Source organism: Pseudocercospora fijiensis (genome assembly GCF_000340215.1).
Source record: "Pseudocercospora fijiensis CIRAD86 unplaced genomic scaffold MYCFIscaffold_2, whole genome shotgun sequence".
Taxonomy (NCBI): domain Eukaryota; kingdom Fungi; phylum Ascomycota; class Dothideomycetes; order Mycosphaerellales; family Mycosphaerellaceae; genus Pseudocercospora; species Pseudocercospora fijiensis.
This window is the reverse complement of record NW_006921533.1, coordinates 8,437,803-8,460,329: the sequence shown is the minus strand read 5'-3', so window position 1 is coordinate 8,460,329 and position 22,527 is coordinate 8,437,803. Positions and strand designations below refer to the sequence as shown.

At 46.2% G+C, this 22,527-nt stretch overlaps 2 protein-coding genes across 2 annotated transcripts; one reads left to right on the top strand and one right to left on the bottom strand.

Annotated features, from left to right (window-relative positions):
* Positions 1-9,229: 9,229 nt before the first annotated feature.
* MYCFIDRAFT_202751 (uncharacterized protein) lies at positions 9,230-21,426 on the top strand (the record flags this gene model as incomplete). The annotated part of the gene is made up of 3 exons (XM_007925940.1): positions 9,230-9,257; positions 16,126-19,374; positions 19,471-21,426. 3 exons carry the CDS (start codon positions 9,230-9,232, stop codon positions 20,022-20,024), a joined length of 3,831 nt encoding a protein of 1,276 aa, XP_007924131.1. The 3' UTR covers positions 20,025-21,426.
* On the bottom strand, positions 19,925-21,426 carry MYCFIDRAFT_210685 (uncharacterized protein). Its single transcript, XM_007925939.1, has one exon. It carries the CDS (start codon positions 21,264-21,266, stop codon positions 20,112-20,114), a length of 1,155 nt encoding a protein of 384 aa, XP_007924130.1. The 5' UTR covers positions 21,267-21,426; the 3' UTR covers positions 19,925-20,111.
* Positions 21,427-22,527: the final 1,101 nt, after the last annotated feature.

Genomic DNA, 22,527 nt, shown 5'->3' with positions numbered 1-22,527 from the left:
GAACAAGCGACTGCTGAATGCATATTCGACAGTCATCTGTTACCCGTGCAAGCTTAGCTGACGTCCTGCAGGAATAATCATCAACAGCAATCTCATGATTGAACTAGCCATCCGACCAAGCCTTTGTATCGACATCACGAATTCATTCTACCACTGACTTTCGGATCGAAACCTTGCTTGCGTGAAATGATCGATCGCAAATCTCAGCATGGTCGATGAAGGGCAAGGGTGGGTTGAGATTTAGAGGGAAGAAGGTATCGTGATGGACCACTCGGGAGGCTTCAATGGTCGGCCAAATGTGTGGAAGGATCAGTCCTACTCTTACGTTACCACTTTTGGTAATCTATGCGTGCCACTGGGCCGGAATACAAATTCAAATATAAGCATAAACGAGGCTGACCTTGGATTGTCACTATAGTTATCGTTATTATCGTGGCTTAGCGTCGCTTTCTCTCTTCCTTTGCTTTATCGGATATATAGGTGCGATATCGGTAGGTTTAGACATCGGATAGTTTTAATATAAGTATGCTATAGTTTATAGCTAAACTAGTAAAGAGATCTCTTCCTTATAATAACTAATATTAATAAAGCCTCTACTCCGACGAACGATAAGTAATATATATACCTAGCCTTTAACTACTAATCTCCTCCTTAGGACCTACGCCGGTAACGCTACGAGCTATAATCGAAACTGCCGCGATAGTTAGAGCGAAAGTTATTACTTCCTCTTAGTCTATAATATAATTGCGAGCGAAGCTCGCACTACTATAGCGGTCTTAGATATTAGTAGCTTAATGCACTGTCTAGCTACTTACGTAACTCCCCGGATTTCGAAAGCTAGAGCTCTTATTAGCTAAATCCTATAAGAGAACCGTATACGCGTGCGCCTTAGGCTGCAATCCTATATTACATTACCGTATACTACGAACAACAATAATAGAATAGCAGCGCGCGCGTAAGACCGATGCGACCGATACGACTATACGACTAATACGACTATACGACCGATGCGACTATTTGACCGACCCGACCTACGCCTATAGCTACTAGCAACGCCCTAGTAGCAAACTAACGTAAAGGACTATACAGTGTTACACTAGTAAAAAGATAGTCTATTTAGCTAGCATTAGCACTAGCACTAGTAAAAAGGCAGTATTATACTAGTAAAGAAATAGTATTATACTAGTAAAAGAGATAGAAGGAACAAGCATACCGTATATCGCATACCGCATACCGTATACCGTATACCGCACCTATAGCTAAAAAAAAGAAGAATACTAAAAGGCAAAAAACTATAGACAAGCAATACCCGGAGTTACTCTTACGGACACGATATAGACCTCGAGCTTTTAACCCTTTAAGACACGTTACAAATCGACTAAGTAAATATAACTACTAGACTTCGACCTTATACGCTTCCGAAGAAACGCCGCTATAGAAAACCTATCCCGGAGAACTAATTTCTTTAGGGTTAGACAATAGGCAGTTACCTCTACTAGTTTATTAGGCTGCTAGCTGCCTTAGAAAAGACTATTAAATGGCCTAAATCCCTTAGGTTCCCTACGTAACTTAATAACTAGGCGTAAAGGATTACTGCAACTTCTTACCTAGTTGTAGCTAGGCGACGCTTCGTCTTAGTCGATTATTATTAGTTAAAGGTCGTGAATTGCAGTGTTATTATATACCTTTATTGCTGCTGCCTAGCATAGCTTAGACAGTAATAGCTTAGTTGGAAGGGGAAGGTAGAGAGGTAAGGTTTGAATAGTATACTAGTTAAGTGTTTAATTCTGTATCTAGAAGCTATAAAAGTTAGTGTCGACAGTATATACTAAACTAGCAACTAAACTAGCACCTAAATTCCCCCCTCCGACGACGACCGAGTTAAGTCGATTAAGCGCATTTCTAGCAAAATCACGCTAGCAAAAGTAATTAATACGATAACGACGGATGCCTTAGGCAACCCTAATCTATAAAAGGACTTACGCTTAATATAAGCTACTAGTAGGAGAACAGTATCGCAGCTTTTAGACGCCTCCCCCGCCTCTTCCTCTCTCTAACCTATAAGATTATTAGGCTCGGTACTGCTAAGCAAGACCTACGTACCCGCCGCACGTCGGATAAAGACAAGGATATTATAGTAGAGGGCAGGTTTAGTCGAGCCCTAGCGAGCGCCTAACCTGTCCGGAACGCTAACGCTAGCAAGACAGGGATACTATAGTAGAGGGCAGGTTTAGTCGAGCCTTAGCGAGTGCCTAACCTGTCCGGAACGCTAACGCGAGCAAGATAGGGATACTATAGTAGAGGGTAGGTTTAGTCGAGCCTTAGCGAGTACCTAACCTGTCCGGAACGCTAACGCTAGCAAGATAGGGAGACTATAGTAGAGGGTAGGTTTAGTCGAGCCTTAGCGAGTGCCTAACCTATCCGGAACGCTAACGTCGGCAAAAGGAGAGGGATAGGAGAATTACTTGCTCTCAATTAATAAGAGGCGGTAGACTCATTCCTAATTAATAAGAATATTAACCTACTTAAGCGGAAAGGAGCAAAAGTGATACGGTTACTAGCGTTTAAGCGGCGCCGCTTGTAAAGACACGTTTAGGAGGTATGTAGGAAGAGAACACGTACATTAGTTTACTAGAGTCTGTACATTTATATGCAAGAAGCCGCGCCTTAACTTCTATAACCTTCTAAGCCTAAATTAGCCTAGCTCCTGCTTCTAGAAACTAACGGATAACTCCTTCCTTTCCTTTCGCTACTCCGACTTCCTTTCCTATCGTAAGTCCGCTATATACACCGCTAGACCTCGATCTTACTGTCCTCTTAACCAAACTAAACTACAGCCCCTTAGACTATATCGGATCCTCTCGTCTTATACTAGATCCTATCGCGTCGACTATAGCAAGTTACGCGGTTAAATATGCCGAAAACCTATACCGCTATCGACCTTTATAAGAAAGAGGAAGAGGAGTACGCGATAGATTACAACCTCGAGTATATCTATACCTATACTAACGACTGCGTATACTATACCGTAACTGCCGACGCTAGCCCGTAGAGAGACGCGAGTAGTTTGCCTATTGCCCGTATCGCTGTACCTAATCTACCGCGATATATAGGTAGCGCTCGACTATAAGCAATGCGACTTAGTAGCTTTAGAGAGACACCGCCGCCTCCTAATTAGTAAGGTCCGCTATCTTCTACTCTACTACCGCCTTCTACTCTACCGCCTTCTACTCTACCGCCTTCTACTCTACCGCCTTCTACTCTACCGCCTTCTACTCTACCGCCTTCTGCTCTACCGCCTTCTAGGTAATAGGCTGCTCTATCCTCTGTCCGTAGCTAGCTATCTCCTCCTTTTCCGATAACTTAGGTATAGCCGGCTACTATTAAATGCGACCGCTGCTCGAAGGTAAAAGATATTATCTAATTCCTTAATTTTAGAAACAGAGGTAGGCCTCTAGTTTAACGCTATACTACGTACCGCGATATAGTTATCGGCCTCGACCTCTTAGGCAATTAGGAGATTAAGAAGAGTACTAAGCGGCGCGCTGCTATAGACGAGAGTAGGCCCTCTAGGCCTACGCGGTCTCTCGTACCTGCTACCGCTAATACTCTAATCGCGCTTGCTCCGGCCGTAACTATCGGCAGTCGACCTATCTCGGTAGTAGTTGTAGTTGCCCTTAGCTCTATAGTACTACCGCCTCGTCCCTATTATCCGTTAAGTTAGCTAAGCCTAGAAACGGCTGCTACTTAGCATGCAATTATATCGGCTACTCGCTAATCTCGTACTAAGGCGCGATTAGCTCGCTAGGAGTAGGTACAATCTATACGACCGCCTTTATAGCAAAACCCTTAGTCTACTCCGGACATTAGTAGCCGAGCTTAGTTTATATATATCGAATGCGGCATTCCGCGCCCGTAAGAAGATTAAAGTAGAAGTTAAGAAGACTAATGCTTCTAGTGCTATTCTTACCTCCTTAACGAAGATCCGGTTAATAAGAATAAGTAGTGTATTAATAGAAACTATAATAGCAATCGTTTCAGCTTCTAGCGACCGCCGTTACCTAAGTTACGTACTACATATCGCTAATACTTCCCTTAATAGACTCCTACCTCTAGTATAGGAGTAGTAGGTGCTAATCGGAGCTTTTAGCCTTCTTCTACTCTATCCGATTTTAGCCTCCTTAATAGTATATAGCGGCAGACTTCCTCGTAGGGCCCTAGGCTAGCTTTATCTCAAGTCTAACTATCCCTATCGTTGCCTCGACAGCGTAATAAACAGTCTCGTAAGGAGAGACTACGCGCAGATCGGCGTATACGCTTTAAGAACTATAAAGAGCCCGCTCTTGTTCCGGTAGACTAGTAAGCAGTTACTAACGCAATTACCGAAGAAGATAAACGCCTTATATACGAATTCTGTCGGTCTCTTAATAAGGACGTGCTTGAGACGTATTCTCGATACTCGGAGCGCTAGTTTAGTATATATCTCGCACGGAATAATAGCATTTGTAGTCGTTACGTTAACCGAGATAATAGTATCGTAGGAGGCGACCCCTTCCTATTCACCGACGGCAATAACATAGATCCTAGCGCTATACCGAATGAGCTAAGCGGTCTTACTACTACTAAAGAATTGCTCATTTCTCGTATATATATCTAGATATCCGTATTCTATATACGGGGGCAGTAGTAGCAGTATCGAGGTTATATCTACAACTTCCTAAAAGACGTTATTACTGTCTACTATAAGCTCCCTCGAATCCCTAGGGAGCTCGATCTAGTTGTTCTTCGTCCGAAACAGTTAGTCTATTCTATATAGGCAGATAAGCCTACTGTCGGTAACCTAGATACGGATTAGTAGCGTAAGCGCCGGCAATTTCAATAAGACTTCCGTATTCGCCGTTCTAAGGTTCTTAATGCACTAGATTAGCTTAAAGCTAACAATAGATACTATCGCGAGATCTCGATCGATAAAGTAGCGTTATCGCAGTTACCTAATAATAACACTATTAAAGATTAGCTAGAATCCGTAGAATACATCGAGACTATACTACCGGCTAACGATTACCTATAAGCCCCGGCTGCCTCTAAGTTCTTTATATGCGAAGGATGTTATTATCTACGTCCTATTAAAGCGCGCCGTAATAACGAGTGCTACTACTGCGAGATAGGCACTCTTAACGCGAATTAGAGTCGAGAGTAACGATACTATATCGTTAGTAATTATGCTACTATACGCGATTAATTCTCCTATATCGGAGGAGTTAATAGACTAGAACTTGTTCTAATCTAGCAGTTCGATACTACTAGTATCTGTAACCGCGACAACTGTATCGATTATATATACGATTAGCGTCGTCCGCCTTCCGCTATCTCTATAACGGAACCCGTAGCTCCTCGCCGTATAGATCTAGGTCCTACTTAAGGAGCCGGTATTCTAGATGCCGACGAGGACCTTAGTTATAAGTACGCCGCTATGCCTAACCTTTACCCTTAATACTGCGCTATAGAGCAATTGCGAGACCGCCTACGAAATCGGTATATATATAAAGCTAGCAGTCCTGTTCCTAAGCAGCTAGTGCAGCTATTACACATTACTTAGCCTAATTATTCTAAGATTCCAATTAATAAGCTTAATCGTTTATATCTACTAATAGCAATAGCTTTTCTAACGTTGCTTCCTTAGGGTAAGGGAGATCTAAACTAGCCGCGGCCTAGGAGTGTATTATATAACGATACTATCGATTACTATATACGGTATTACGATAATAGGTTCGTATCTTACGAGCGCTAGCTATACTTTGTTTTTAATAAGAGTATAAGGCATTATGTACTTAATACTGCCGCTTTCTTTGCTAATCGTTTTTAGAAGGATAGTATAGAGGTTTTAGTAGAGACACTAGAAGCTATACTCGCTACGGATCCGAAGGACAAGGATACTTAAAAGCTTATCAACTCAATCGTTAAGGTCGGTAGACAGATTCGCGGCACCTGCCCCTACTAGAATAGACGTCGTATTAACTTAGAGACGTATATACGTGCCCTCGGCAAGCCGGTACTGTTCTGTATAGTTAGTGCTACCGATCTCTAGTAGGATTCCTTAGCACGATTAATGCCTAGCTACGAGCGATAGAAGCAACTTAGACTACTCGAGCGGGTTAAGATAGCGCGTAAGAACCTCCGAAATCACCTATATATCGCTAATGCATACATCGTTAGGCGGTTTTAGTACTTACTTAAGAAAGTAATAAAGCCGAAGTTTAACGTTACAGACTATTAGTATCGTTTTAAGTAGCAGAGTCGTAGAAGTTGCTATATCTACTTTTTCCTTTAGTGCGACGTTCCCTACTAGGATGTATCTACTCCGGAAGGTCGTTAGGCATTCGTACGATAATAGGGTGTCTATATTACCGCTATAAACCCTAAGCTAGGTCGCGATCTTAGACAAGGAGCTACTATTTAGGCTAGTACTAGCGAGTTAATAAATACGTAAGAAGATCTTGCGGATATAATTAACCGTATATAGCGTTATGTCTATAACGATTACTACTAGGCAAAGCGGAAAGACGACCTAGATAGCGAACTATATTATCGATTCTATTTCCCGAGGAGGTATCGCAACGAGGCCGACGTTAACTACGAGTATAATAACCGCTATCTCGGGTTTACGGCTGCTTGCAATAATTCGTTTCTTAATCATTTCAACCGCTTAATGTCTATAGCTTAGCGGGCAAACTATAACATTACCCCTTATATAACTACTTATGCTATTATATAGTATATTCTTAAGTATTGTAGTAAGACTAAGGTTAAGAGCCGCTCTTACGACGACATTATAAAAGGTCTCCTTCCTCTTATTAATTATAATAAGCCGCTTCTATTAATAGTAGCTAAGCTTCTAAATATCCTAATTACGGAACGCGACTAGCTAGCTTAATAAGTGGCCTACCTTAATCTATATCTTCCCCTATAGAAAGGAAGTCGTACTGTAATTAACTTAGACTGCCGTCTATAGATAGAGCAAACCGCAGCCGTCTACATTAGCGATAAGTAACAATAGTAGGAGTAGGAGCTTATAGGAGATAATACTAGAGATAACGATAGCGATAGTGCGCCGAACCCGAGAGCCGCTCCTCGCACTTCTATTTAGAAGTATATGCAGCGCCCTAATGCTACCGAGTATGAAACGATGTTTAATTACTTAAGCGAGTAGAACTTGTAGTATCGGGGCTAGCCTCGCAAGCTTCGGAATATCGTTCGCGATCGTCGACTTATTAACTACTTTCCGCGGTACTCGTCTAATCTAACGAAGCCTAGCTTTGTTAACTATTAGCGTTTGAAGATCTAGATCTATTACCCCTTCCGTAATCTGCCGCAATGCTTAGAGGCTACGCTATACTACTTCCCCGATAAGCCTAAAATCGAATTTACTAGCTAGGGTGCCGCCTTCTAGTATTGTCTCGAGTACTATATTAATAATTCTAGCTATTTATTACATCCTAATAATTACCTATAGGATATTAACCGGTATAAAGACGATCTATTTATCGATCTAGAACTGTAGAATCTTAGAGAGCCCGCTAATTTTGATACACTTTGCGGACCTTCGCTAAACCTAGGTATATAGGATAAGGATCTAAACAACCTCGGGGATCGCGATATTAACAGAGCTACATATTAGGAACCTCGTATCGGTAAGTACCTTAATACTTACCCTAATCTCTACGATACCTCCGAAGATTAGTAGCAGGCTAAGAAGCGAGACTATAGGACTATAGAGATAGAGGTATAGTCGCAATCTACTACCTAATTCGAGCGACTAAACCGATACTAGCGATAAGGATTTAATTTAATCGTCGACTACTTTAAGTATCTCCTACGCTAGTAGGATAGTACTATTAATACGACGCTACTATAGTTGCTTCTTAACGTCGATAGTGCTAGAGGAACCGGTAAATCATTTATAATTTAGATAATATACGTACGATTGCAGAGTAATGCGAAAGCTACTAATTATCCTAGCAATCCGATCGTGCGAGTAGCCCCTATAGGCACTACGGCTACTAATATCGATAGGTTAACGCTATATTCGGCTTTTAAGCTTCCTCTACGAGGTTCTATTAACTAAGTACAAGGTGCTCGCCTTACGTATATACAGAACTAGCTTCGTAGTGTTTAGTATATTATTATCGACAAGAAGTCGATAATTAGTCTTAGGCTCCTACACTTCCTAGACTAGCGCCTCCGTTAGATCTTCCCTATTAACTAAGACCTCCACTTTAGTAGTATAAGCATTATTATATTCGGTAACTTCTATTAACTTGCTCTAGTGTTCGTATAGCCGTTGTTTTAAGGCCGTCCTAAGGGCTTAGAAAACGTTTCTAGATAGGCGATATACTATACCTTTAATAAGACCTTAATACTAAAGGCTAATATACGCTAGGAAGGAGCTAATCCCGACTAGGTAGCTTTTCGCTACGTACTTGCAGCCCTCCGTATCGGACAATTCGGCAAGGATCACTAGTAGACCTTAATGCGGCGTTCTATATCTAATCTCGATATAGTAGAGATTAGCTTATTCGATAATGCTATCCGCCTATACTTTACGAATGCTAATATTACCGAGTTAAACTATTAGCGCCTACGCGATATCGGCAACCCCGTACTTCTAATACTAGCCTCGCATAACCGTCCGGATATATTAACTGTAAGCTCTAAGAACGTCTACAATCTCGAGGTTAAACTTTAAGTTAGTATTAGCTATAAAGTTATACTTTTAACCAACCTTTAGACTAAGTTTAGGCTTGTTAATAGGCGGCAAGGCATTCTCTACGACATCGTCTAGGTATAGGATACAGTAGGTAAGAACCTGCGTAAGGAGCCGCCTTTGTGCCTTCTAGTTGCATTCGATAGCCTAAAGGACGGCGCCCCCGAGCTGTTTCGAGTAAATAACCGTAAGGTTGTCCTAATCTTCCGGATCTAGCGGGCTGTTAATAGTAGCGAGAACGACTAGCGTACGCAATTTCCGCTTACCGTATTATACGCCCTAATAGTATATAAGGTATAAGGCATAATACTAGACAAGGCTATTATTAAGGTTGGCCTAGAATTCTCTTCTAGATTAACCTACGTCGCATTCTCTCGTATCCGAGACTATCGTAGGCTTATAATTAAAGAAGCCTTTAACTACGATCGGCTTACCGGTAAACTTACTAAGGGAGCTATACCGAGGATGCGAGTAATAGACGAGGAGCGCCGACGTAATTAGGTACTACCTTTACTACCCGCAACGCCTATTTAGAGCTCCCGTACGTTCGACTTTAGCGGCTTCTCTAACGTAATACTCAATCTACTCGGTTTTTCTTAACCTAGCAGCGAGTCTCCTTCTTCGGAAGTATAATAGCCTTCGCTAGATATATCCCTACCTAATTCTAAACGAATAGATATCGATACGGTATAACCTCCGCTAGACGATATAGAACGAGAGGTCGCTAGCTACGCTCTCGCTTCTAGTTAAGTCTTTATTCCTTCTACTATTAGCCTAGAGCCGCCCCGACGTTAGTATCGTTCTTATATCGAGCGTAAACGATAGACAGTTGTTAATAACTATCTCTTCGTACGCTAGTTATAAGATAATAAGAGAGAGATATAGCGACAACTTTAGGCTGCCGACCCGCTGCTGTCTGTTCGGGCTACTAACGGTTAGGATTTATATAGTATACGAGGATCGCCTTCGACGGAAGTCCCTAGTATTTAACCTTTGCCTAGAGCCTAACTTCGACTAAGAGACCTTAACGATGCTTAGCTAGTAGTTATCGCTAACCGCCGGGTAAAGGTTGAACTCGTACTTCCCTATACTAACCTTAACGATCGCTTAAGCGAAGTCCTTGCCCTTACTCGTTCTTTCTACTATTAACTCTACTAGTCTAGAGCCTTCTATACCGATAAAGAAGTAGAGTCTGTCTTCTAGTACGTGTTTAGATAAGAGGCGCTTTATCCCTTAGAGCGCGATGCTACTATTAATCGCTAGGAGTGTCTCGAAGCAATATAGAAATACCCTACCGATTATCCGATAAGTCTACTCGCTAATCTTGCTATAGAGTTTAGTAAAGAGGCTATCTACGGCACCTATTATTTAAGCGTTAACCCTAACGTATATTTTCTGTTTAAGAAGCGAGGAATACTCCCTCTCTTATTTAGGTCCTATCTATATATAGCTCTGTATCCTTAGGAGGGTAATAAGGACTATTACCTTGCTTAGTATAGAGTAGAATACATCGATAGACTCGTACGCCTCGATACTAATGTCCTCCTTAGTCGGCAGTTTATTACACCTATATACGACGACTAAGAATTAGTATAGTACGCCGAGGCTGTATATAGCACGGAGTGTGCTATTAATATATTCCGTATAGCTATTAAGGTAATCTAGGACTTCGACTTTCTAACCGCATCTAACAATTAGCCTATCTCTTAGCACTAGTAGGATGCTTATAATACCTAAGACACTAGACGGTAGCACTAGCCTAATATAGATGCCCTGCTTTTAGATCTAGGCTAGCTTAGCTTTAAAGCTACCGGCCCTGTCTCTACTATATACTTTTCCGCTTTACACTTTATCGCTAGTTAGGTCGATCTAACGACTAGCATTGTCTAGATATAGAATATATAGGGCGGCGGCCCTAATAGCAAGCGTAGAATCGGCCCCCTTAGTAGCCGATTTATTACTGCGCTTACTAATCTACTATCTTGCTTTCCGTATATATAGAATGCTCGATAGCTAAAGCTAGGCACCTAGACCTATATTAAGACTGCTAACGACGCGGTTACATAGCAGCCTAATCTATATAGTTGTAGCCTACTTATTATAGAGTATATTATCTTCTATCTTGTAGATAAATAGATTCTTACCTATACCTAGGATCTCGATCGGTACTATTAGGGTCTCCGACGTCGATACCTTTAGGTTATCTACGACTAAATCGATAATAAGGCCTATATTTACGCTCGGTCTGCTTAGAGCAGATAGCTGCTAGAACCTAAGGCCTTTATAACCGCTTTCTAGGAAGCTATTCGCGATAAGTATACTAGAGCCGAGGCCGACCGATATATAGTCTACGAGGCGCAATAGCGCTAGCGAGAAGCTATGCTTAAGTATAAGCGTTAGGAAGCCCTTACTACCTTCTAACGCTAGTATATAGCCGTTAATCTAACTATGTACACTCTAATCGATCTAGCTACTCTAATAGGTTCGCTAGACTTCCTAGACAGCGATAAAGTATAAGACTTTAGAAGTAATAAATAGAAGAATTAGTTTAAACATTTAATATAGATTGCTCTTAACTCCTTCTTTGTTATAATTTTCACTTAGGCCGCCTACTATAGAGCCGTAAGCATAGATCGCGATTATAAGCGGCTTGCTACTTATAGTCGTAATCGCTTACGGCGATTATGTAGTTAGTACGACGCTTACTAATACGCCCGTTTAGCCTAAGTTGCTCTATAGATACTAATAGCTTTACTAACACGCCTTTTTAGCCTAAGTTGCTCTATAGATACTAATAGCTTGCCTTCTCGCTAGTAAAAGTAATTAATATAATAACGACGGCGCTATCCTATTAGCTCGGCGGAGTGCGAAAGCTTCGCTCGCACTTAGTAGGCACGCGCAGCCGCCTATAAGCACATTTTATAGCTCTTATCTTAACCTCTAGAGCTTAAGCGAAATAGTAAATGTCCCTTGTTTATATAAAACTCGTTACGATAAGCTTAGGTCGGTAGCGACAACTAGAAGTAATAGGAACTCCTCGATATATAGGACGAACCCTCTCGAACTATTTAATATCTATAATAAGACCGAATACGCTAATAGAGTAGTTGGTTTAACGAGGAAGCTAGAGAAAAAGATGCTCGATATTGGAGATTTGAATGCTGTAAATCATTCAGAGCATATATCGGCGGGTGAGGAAGGAAGAAATGTGCGTGGGAATCACTGGGTAAATACATGTACTGTAGTTGATCTCGGCAAGCGACAATGGTAAACTGCGTCATGTGGCACCCTCGTAGAAAGCACAACCACGATCTTGTGACAGAGCACTTGAAAGCTTGATTTCATAGCCAAGCCAAGGAATGCGTTCTCGATGGACGATCGCAACCTGCCGGATGATCCGCCGAGCCCGCCCGTTTAGCAGATATACATCCAGTATATCCTTTGACGGCTTCAGAGCGATCATGGAGGCGACGGCACGCGTTGCTACTCACACATTTCCAGCTTTAGTCATGCTACTGACGCGTCCACGTCTCGCCGCTACCACGAAATCCGAATGCCGATGCATAATCGCGAGGTGAATCAGGTCGATAGCACTTGATCGGTGGCATTTGGACCGCAGCCACCATGTCTGCTATAGACCCAGGAATCGAAGACACGCTCAAAGAAGCCGCCGAAGATGTCGATGGCAAATGCCAGAAAGAGCGCGAGGAGGAGGATCTCATGGCTCCCAGAACATGGTATAGATACACAGGGGTGATATACGAAAGCAAAATTGAAAGCAGTCACTCACACGCTCGCGTTTCAGGTGGTTCGCATCTACAGCTTGCCCTCTCCTCGCAGCAACCTTCGGTCCCATTGCCAACGGCTTCAGTATCTGCGCTTTGGTGTACTCCTGGAGAGCATACATACCGCCCGGCGCTACCCAGGCTGATGGCATCAAGATGCAGGATCCAGCTTGGCTGCTAGCTGTGAACGCCGCCTCGCTTGTCTCGGCTCTGACTGGGAATTCGTCTCTGCTACTGAACATGGCGAAGAGGGTCAAGTTTTCCACGGCACAGCCTATCACGATTACAGGCTTTTTGTTGGCGGGCGTGCTGCTGATTGCGGACATGGCGGCCATCAACTCAGGAAGTCATTACTATATCGCAGAGCCTCGAGCGATACCGAGCGAAAGGCATGCGCTGACGAGCGCTTACTACTATGCAATCTTTGCAGCTGCGATTTACATGATCATTGGATTTCTGATGTGCTTGACGGTGTATGGCGCAAATAAGGGCTACTATGACAAGCGCTTTAACTTGACCTCTCCACAGCGAACGTTGATGCTTCAGGTAAGCGGTGCTTCTTGAATAGCCTGAGCACAAACTGACTCTTGCAGACCATGTCATTTGTTGGCTATTTGCTACTCGGCGCACTCGTTTTCAGCGAGATCGAAGGCTGGAAATACCTCGACAGCGTCTACTGGGCAGACACGACCTTGCTCACAGTCGGTCTTGGCGACTACAGTCCTCAGACCGCAGTCGGGCGAGGACTGCTGTTCCCATTTGCGATTGGTGGCATTCTGATGGTCGGTCTGGTTGTTGGGAGCATCAGGTCTCTTGTCCTTGAAAGAGGCAAGGAGAAGGTTGGCAGTTGGCGTCGGAAGATCAAGCGGCCAAGCTGATAGAGTGTAGATGGCGGCTCGCATTACAGAGAAGCGTCGAGAATGCGCAATCAGTAACGTTGATGCGCGAAGGCAGACCATCAAGATTTCATGGTTTGCGAGTGCGGAATTCAGCACAGATTCAACTCTATCTCCAGCGCAACGCCGAGAGGAGGAATTCAACGTTGTGCGAAAAGTCCAGGCTGCAGCAGATGCAGAACGACGATACTTCTCGCTTTCTGTGTCTTTGTAAGTGCTCGGCTTCTGAACGATCAATACCTATGCTGATCCCAACGGTGCTGCGCAGGCTTTTCGCTATCATACTCTGGCTGCTCGGTGCCGTCGTATTCAAGGAGTGCGAGACGAAACAAAGTGGACGTACTTTCAGTCCGTCTACTTCACCTTCACCTCTCTTTTGACAATTGGCTACGGAGATTTGACGCCGTCTTCAAATTCTGGGAAAGCTTTCTTCGTGATTTGGTCGCTTCTCGCGGTACCATCACTCACAATTCTGATCTCCAACATGGGTGACACGTTCGTGAAATGGTTCACCGATGTCACGAACTGGGTGGCGTCTGGTATGCCCAGCACAATCAGGAGCACGTTCAAGGCTGACGGGTGTGACAGTGACTGTGCTACCCGAACAAAAAGGTGTACGATCCATGATCCAAGAAATGCTTGGCAGCTTCACTGCACCGGGAATACTGGGCATGGCGGATAAGGATCCGAAGAAGAAGGACAATAAAATGTCCCCGGCAGACCATGGTGAGAGAGCAATGATGCGCCTCGCGGAGAAATTGGAAAGACACATTGCACAAGAGGAATTGGAAGGTAAGAGATGCCGGTTCTGGTGTGAAAGCTGAACTAATTTTATTGGCAGCGGCGTTGTCGGCCGATGCCGAGGACGATACACTCGAGAGAGACATCCACTTCTATCACTACATCCTCTCTCGTGAGATTCGATCACTACAGGCACACTTGAACGACTCGCCACCAAAGCAATACTCCTGGCACGACTGGGAGTACTATCTACGACTGATTGGAAGCGAAAATGGGGACGATGTGCCACGTTTTCCAGGCCAGAAGCATCCGAGTGTACTGGTGCCTGACGCTCTAAGACAGCCCGAGGAGCCCTTTTCGCCAGGCGCATTTTCCCGCGCAAATAACACTCCGGTCCAAGGCGGAAATGACGGCAGCGGAGAAAGAGAGGATGTTTCCACGAGTGACGAGACTGTGGCGGCCGAAAAGGAGCAGAAAGGAGAGCGCAAGAAAAAGCGCAGGCTACGCAGGCGGCCGACTGAGGATCCGCTCGGCGACTGGTCATGGTTGTCGGACAAGAGTCCACTGCTGAGCACAAAAAGTGAAGCTGAATGGCTGATTGATCGCCTCTCGGCAGCGCTGGAACGGGAGCTGAATCGGCAGAGAAAAGGATACAAGAGGAAGCCACCGGTCGCAATGTCACATGTCATGGCTAGAAAGTATGCATTAGAACAGCAGCAGGACGATGACCAGAACGGAGATGATGCTGGCGCACAGGACGATACTGGCAAAAAGGACGATTCAGGCCACTCTGGCGCCAAGGACTTACGATCATCATGCCTATGCACTTGATACATTTAGATACACGAGGCCCATTTGCTCCACCGCTGTCACTACTACTACCAAGCCATGCAGATGCCTTTCAACGTCTTCCGCGGCCACGGCTACGTGCATCTATGCGAGCGACCATGTGAGACGCAACGTCTGCCGCCGGCTCGGGTCCCTGCAGGTGAGGTTGCACAGTTTGCATATGCAAACAAACGAGCGATTCCAACACGACTCTGGATGTTCTCACTTCGAGCATACACAGACAACTGCAACACCATCGCTCAGGCCCAGGCATTGAAAGCCGCAACGAAAGCCGTGCGGTCGTGCCTGCCCTGCATGCGACAACTTGAGGCTCACTGCACTTTCTATACACATCACTTCTTCCTTCGGCCCTATCGGAGCCAATACTTCACTTCTTCCTTCGGCCCTATCGGAGCCAATACTTCACTTCTTCCCTTCTACTTCGGCTCTATCGCAGCCACTACCTCTGTTCTTCCTTCGACCTTGTCGCAGCCAACACGACACATACCTACCTTCGAGCAGAGCCGCGCCAGACTCTTCGGGATGGCTTTCGAAGACCTTCTTCCACCGACGCCACCTCGCTCAGACGCAGGTTCGGTAGGCACTGCATCGCGCACGGCTTCTTCCAAAGCAACACCACCTCACTCGAAGGAACCTCGAGCGACATATCGCCAAGGCCAACGCGCTGAGACCAGCCCAACACACACCAACCTCCAAACATCCAGACCATTCATTGCTCCGACACTTCGCCAGGCCGCCGCACCAACACAGCAGTCACGACCAAGGCCCAATCCACCACGGCCTGGCAGGGGTCCACCGAATGCTCTGGAGCTTCGCGTGGACCTTCAAAAAGTGCCAAGATCGTGGACTACTTGGGACATCTACGACTTCTTCCGCATCTACGGCAATGTCACCAACGTGATCATTCGTGAGCGACGCACGCTTGACCTCAATGCCGCCGTCATCTTTCAGCCGGCTCCGAAGGACATTTCATGGGTCGGAAGACCTCTCAATGTCTCAGATCCAGACGGCCACCAGCGCGTCATTGAGACAAGAAACGGCACTCAACCGCTGTTCATGCATCAAAGCCCACATGATCCCACCAAGCAAGTCCCAGAGCGTATGGTGGTTCCAGTGAATGAGCTTGATTTCGGCATGATGAAGGGTGAATCTGAATACCTGATTTTGCACTCTGCGGAGCTTGTCCCATCAATCACCACCCAGATCGCCATGAACCTGCAGTTCAAGGAGATTGAATTGAGCTTCTCAGTCAAAGGCCGAGCATTCCGATTCCAGATAAACACTGCTCAAGTGACGCAGGCTTTCCATTTGGTCCAACAGGATGGGTCTCATTCGATCATCCTTACGCTCGAGAACCCACCGCTGGCGTTCAGAAAGAGCACCAACATCCGGGCGACCCACGATAATGAAAGCTTGTCATGGAACGAGAGCCGTGTATGGTTCCGACAGACGGACATTGATGACGATCCTAGATCGAGAGATCGTCCAGTGGAGTTGCGCAAGACGAACTGCCTTGTTGACTTTGGACGATGGAAGACTTATCGCCTGAAGTTCAGCGCAGGAGCAGTCGCATCAGCAGACTACAAAAACTTCTGCCAAGCCCTTGCTGGCCACAACATCGTACTAGCCAGGGACAAGAGCTTCACTTTCACTTACAGCCAGCCCAGTGAGATTTGGAGCTGGTGCGATGACCAGCCGACCAGCAACGAAGTTGTGGAGAGGTCCTTCTCTGCGCTCGAAGCACTGACCGAATCCTTACACTACCTGCCATTCAAGTTGCGCTACCAGCTGGAAGTCTGCTTAAGCTTAGGGCTCCTCCTTGAGTGCAATATTGACCGGGACTTCTTGAAGCGCCTCGCTGAGATGGATCTCACACGCGCTGTGAAGGTGCTCGAGAAAGTTGCAGACAACAAGGAGCGCGTGTACGAACCGATGACCATTTTCCGGCTCCAGAACCAAGTATCAGTGGTGACGAAGAAGAAGCCGGACTACTGCACCGAAATTGGCTCCGTTGTTGTGACACCTTCAACCATCTACGCCGCCACCATGGTCCGCGAGACATCTAATCGTGTCATTCGTCAATTTAAAGACTACGAGGATCGGTTCCTGCGTGTGAAATTCACTGATGAGAGATACAAGGGCAAGATCTGGTCTTCTGATGACAATCGCATGAACGAAGTGTTCTCCCGCATCAAGCGCACCATGACCCACGGCATTCAGATCGGCGACCGACACTACGAATTCCTGGCATTTGGCAACTCACAATTTCGTGAACATGGAGCTTACTTCTTCGCCCCTACCGAGAAGCTCACCGCAGAAATGATTCGCGAGTGGATGGGCCGGTTCTCCCACATCAGAGTGATCGCGAAATATGTCTCACGACTTGGGCAATGCTTTTCGACAACGAGAGCTATTCCACACAAGGTCGATCTGGGTCGTAGCGTTGACATTGAGCGTAATGGCTACTGCTTCACCGACGGCGCTGGTACGATGTCTCCTTTTCTGGCTCGTATGATCGCTCTTCACCACAACGTGCCGAACTCTGAGGAGAACTTCCCTTCAGCAGTGCAATTCCGTCTCGCAGGTTGCAAAGGTGTCCTTGCTGTTGATCCTGCCCTCAAGGGCTTTGCGATTCAGATCCGTCCGAGTCAAGAGAAGTTTCCAGCCGAGTACCATGGTCTGGAAATCTGCAGAATCTCCCAATTCAGCACCGCAAATCTGAACATGCAGATCATCCTGGTGTTATCTGCTCTCGGGATTGACGATGAAGTCTTCCTAGGCAAGATGCGAGCCATGCTAGTGGACATCAAAGAGGCAATGTCGGATGAACGCAAAGCTTTGGAGCTGCTGCAAAAGAATATCGACTACAGCCAGACCACCATCTTGCTCGCCACCATGATCTTTGACGGATTCATGGAGACGAAGGACCCGTTCATGATCACTTGCCTGCGGCTTTGGCGATCGTGGTGCTTGAAATACCTCAAGGAGAAGGCTCGCATATATGTTGAGCAGGGATTCTTTGGGCTTGCGGTCCCAGACGAGACCGGAACCCTACGTGGACATTACGACAAGCCAGTATCAGCCGACAGCGACAACGCTGATACCTCAGATGAGCACGATGCCGGAAGTGATGAAATTGCATCAGACGAAGACTTGCCTGAGATCTTTCTACAGGTGCCCGATCCTGATGCACCTGGCAAGTACCGAGTCATTCTAAGCATTTGCATCCTCGCACGCAACCCTTCGCTACATCCTGGAGACGTTCGCAAAGTCCGCGCTGTCGACAAGCCCGAGCTCCATCACTTGCGCGATGTGGTTGTCATACCTACGACCGGCGATCGTGATCTCGCCAATATGTGCTCGGGAGGCGATCTTGATGGAGACGACTTCATGGTGATTTGGGACCCTAACTTCATACCTCACGGAGCTAGTCACCCACCGATGGACTATACTTCACCTGATCCAGTCACCAGCGATGGTCCAGTGAGCGTGGACGACATGACTACGTTCTTCGTCAAGCACATCAAGAATGACAACCTTAGCAGTATCGCAGTCGCTCACCGCTACTGGGCAGATCAGCTCGCGGATGGTGTCAAGGACGCAAAGTGCATTGAGCTTGCCCAGCTTCACTCTAAGGCAGTCGATTACCCAAAGACTGGTGTGCCTGCAGTCATGACGCCTGGCCTCAAAGTGCAGAAGTGGCCACACTGGTCTGAGCCTAAGAACAAATCAAAGTCGAAGATCTATCACTCGAATCGGGTCCTTGGCAAGCTGTACGACGAAGTGAAGAAGGAACCCTTCCACGCCGCCTGGGATTTGCCTTTTGACCAGCGCATTCTGACTGCCTGCGAGCCTAGTGACCGGATGCTTGCGGATGCACGCGAGGTCAAAGCAGAGTACGATGAAGCCATTCAGCGTATTATGACCCAGCACGGCATCAAGACCGAGTTCGAGATCTGGACCACATTTGTACTCGATCATCACCAAGAGATTGGCGACTACAAGTTTTCCGAGACCATCGGCGCGATTGTCACTGCGCTTGTAGAAGAGCATCGTGAGCGGTGCAAGGAGAAAGCTGGCATCAAAAGCTCGAACAAGGAAGCGGCGAAGCATGGCGACGACATATTCTCCATCGTCAAAGCTCGAGCTAAGCAGAAAGAGCAGGACGATAAGCAGCTGGAACTTTTCATCGTTGCCATGTACAAAGTCACGGCCGAAGAAGTCAAGACTGCCCACGACGAGACGAAAATCATGCGGGAGAAAGGCGGACGAGACGTGCCATTGCGGGCCTTGACTTTCAAGACCATGCCTTTCATGTCGTTCCCGTGGATTTTCGCTCGTGAGCTCGGCCAGATTGCCACTAAGGGAAAGACCAAGTCCTCGCTTTCGGCTACGCCTAGACCGACTGTGCCAACGAAATCCAAATCCAAGGCAGCTGAGAAGCAGCGCATCGACTTACTCGGAGACAATTTCGAGTTGCCGTCTTTGCCTGAGACGAGTCTTAGCACTGAAGCTGGTAATGTGCAGGAGGGCGATGTACTTGGTATTTTCGGGAAGAGCACTGGCATTGGTGGAGGAGGTAACACGAAGTCAGATGAGCTCCTGATCAGCACTGATCAGTCGCGCAAAGCATCAATGCCAGCTTCGGAAGGAACACAATCTCGATCTGCTTCACTCGAACTCGCAGGTCTGCACGAGGCTCTGCCGGTGAATAGAAAGCCAGCCGCTCAAACTATCGAATCAATGTGGAAAACATCCTCACCCCAGAGTCTAACCACAGATATCGGATCACACGCTTCGCCTCCCGAGTCAGGTATACTGAGTGCTATCCCCGACAATCAGTTCCCGGGCGAAAATAAGGAAGAATCAATTGCCCAGACAATCGAGGTCGGCGGCGATGCTAATGAGCCCGAGTTCGAGATCCTACCATCCACTATCGAGGACAAGTTCGCCTCGCTTTTCGGCGACGACGACGATAACTCCCCATAAAACCCCTAGCTAGCTATTAGAAAGAAAGGGAGCGTTCAAATTCTTCCAGCAAATCGCCTCTTCTTTACAGCCACAATTGAAAGCCCCCTACATCATCCCCCTCTTCGGACTAGCACAAGCAAACCTCTTCTCCATCTCCGCCCAAATCTTCTCTTTCCGATCCAACGCCTCCCGTTCCGCAGCCATCGCTTTCCTCGTCCTTGCCTCCGCGCGCTCCAGTCCTGCCCTCGCAGCTCGTAAATCTCGGACTAATTCTTCGTCCGAGCGTGAACTCACGTCTGGTCGAGTCGTGTGTGAAGGTATTGTTGTTTGAGGAACTCGTCGTGGGGTTGTTGTTGTGAACCTTCGCTCCGAATCCGAATCTGGACTTTGATGATAATAATCGATTTCCATTCCCAAACCCAGGAAATTTTCCTCTTCGGTCTGTGTGGGGCGTTGAGGAACGGGAGAAAGTCTTGAGGTTTGTTTCTTCGTCCGACGACGCTCATCGTTACTTTTCTTCGAAGGGGGAGATTTTCTAGGTGGTTTGCTTTTCACCACCACCACGCGTCGTTGTGCCGAAGAAGTTGGAACGTCTTGATAGATTGCTGGGATTTCATCGGGTCCGGAACTCGAATCTTCGTCTATGCTTTCTTCTTCTTCTTCCATGCGTGATGATGGTGATGGCGGGGTATGACGATGCTCGTGCTCGTCGTTAAAAGAGACATTTGCATTCGCAGAAGTTCGTGAACGAGTTACGTATTGTCGTTTTGGGGTCGTGATGTCGTCTTGTTCTTGATAATCTGGATCTTGAAGGTCGCGTTTTTCGTTGCTTTTCAGTGCTCGTTGCATGTACTGTTGGGATAGAGTGGACGAAGGGTTTTGATGGGATCTTCGCGATGATGGTAAGGGTTTGGGTTGTGGTGGTGGTGGTGGCGGTGGAGCGGGAGAGGGAGAGGGTTCAAGTTCTCTTTCTTGCTCTGCTTTCTCCTCGGCACGAAGGCGTTGGTTCTCTTCATATGCTTCACGACTGACGGTTTGCGTATCTTGAGAGAAGGTCCAGGAGCTAGGAAGGGAGCCGTCGAAGAGCGAGTCTTGGGTCGTGTTGGGCTCCTGTACAGGAGAGACAGCGGAAGTCGGTGCTGCTTGCATTCTCTTTCCAGGTGCGAAGATGCGTTTCACGGGGACATTGGTGGGTCGTCCAGTCGCGAAAATGTTGCTGATTCTATGTCTTTCACGAGCATCCGCAGTTGTGGTTGCCATGTTGAGTCAAGAAAGCTGAAGCTCTTTTTCGTCCTGCTCTGTCGAAGAGGATTAAAGTGCAGCAGAGACCTCAAAAGCAAGTCCGTCGACAGATACAATCAGCAAAGATAAGTCCAGTCCAGAACAATCGGCCCTCGTCACAGATATATGCGTGGTGCAGATGCAAACGCGGAGTGCATGTTTCGACAGCTTCGCTTCGGTTGGACTGGTTTTGTGGCTGGCGCCGGTATTCTCGTCAGTGGACCCATCGCGCCATCACGCTGCAAGTGGATATCTCAGCAGCAAGGGACTGCTTCGAATCCCTGCTTTGTGGGCATGCGTCACTTTTGCATCAAGCAGGATTCGCTGCATCCCTTTAACCGCCTCCGTGGTTATCTCCGTTGAACACTTACCCTAGCTCTGCCCTTGTCGGGTTCTACTTCTAATGCTAAATGTAGTATAGCCCTATACAAACCTACATCGCCCCTCGAATAGCGAAACTGTCCGATTAGGTCTCGGATCTAGCCGTAGTAGAGCTTAGGGTTAAGAAGCCGATACCTTTACGAGTCGTCCTTTATAGCTAAAGGCTCTATAGCTATCAAACCTTAGTAAGTAAAGGTCTACGAGAAGGTATAGAAGAAGGCATATAATAGAAGTACTAAGAACGCTACCGAGGTAGGTATATAGACTATAGACCGTAGATTAAGACCTTCTAATAACTAATTAGCTACTAATAATAACCGAGTCTCGGCTATCTCGTATATACTGTCGACTAAGTCGCTATAAGCTTAGTAACGATACACTTCTAGTACTGCTTAAACCGCCGAGTCTACTTAAGAAGTAGTTTAATATTAGTCTACTTATAGCGAAGGTTAACCGTCTCGCGGAGGTAGTAAGGGACTTAAGGGTAGACGTAAACCTTCTATAGAAAAAGGAGGTTAAGGAGTCGCTACTAGTAGCTAGCTCCGCCGAAGAAGGCTCTCGAAGTAAGGTAATAGTTATTAAGAGGGCGGAGTTTAAGGCACTTTAGCACTAGTTTAAACAGCTTAAGTTAAAGGTTAGACGGCTAGAAGAGACGATTACCTCGCTTATAAAGACGTAGTATACCTTAAGTGCCGGCTATAAAGCTAACTTGTCGGTAATAGCGAGTATTGTTAATCGTTAGAGGTTAAACCGCCGGCGGTTACTAGATCCGGCTTTAAACTCTCGAAGAAGGTATATAGATTAGGCTAGTTATACTATATTAAGTTATATGCTTTATATAAGGCGATAGGACTATAAT

Bases quoted from the DNA above. Each gene is read 5' to 3' on its own strand.
- MYCFIDRAFT_210685 (XM_007925939.1), bottom strand. From the start codon at position 21,266: ATGGCAACCACAACTGCGGATGCTCGTGAAAGACATAGAATCAGCAAC.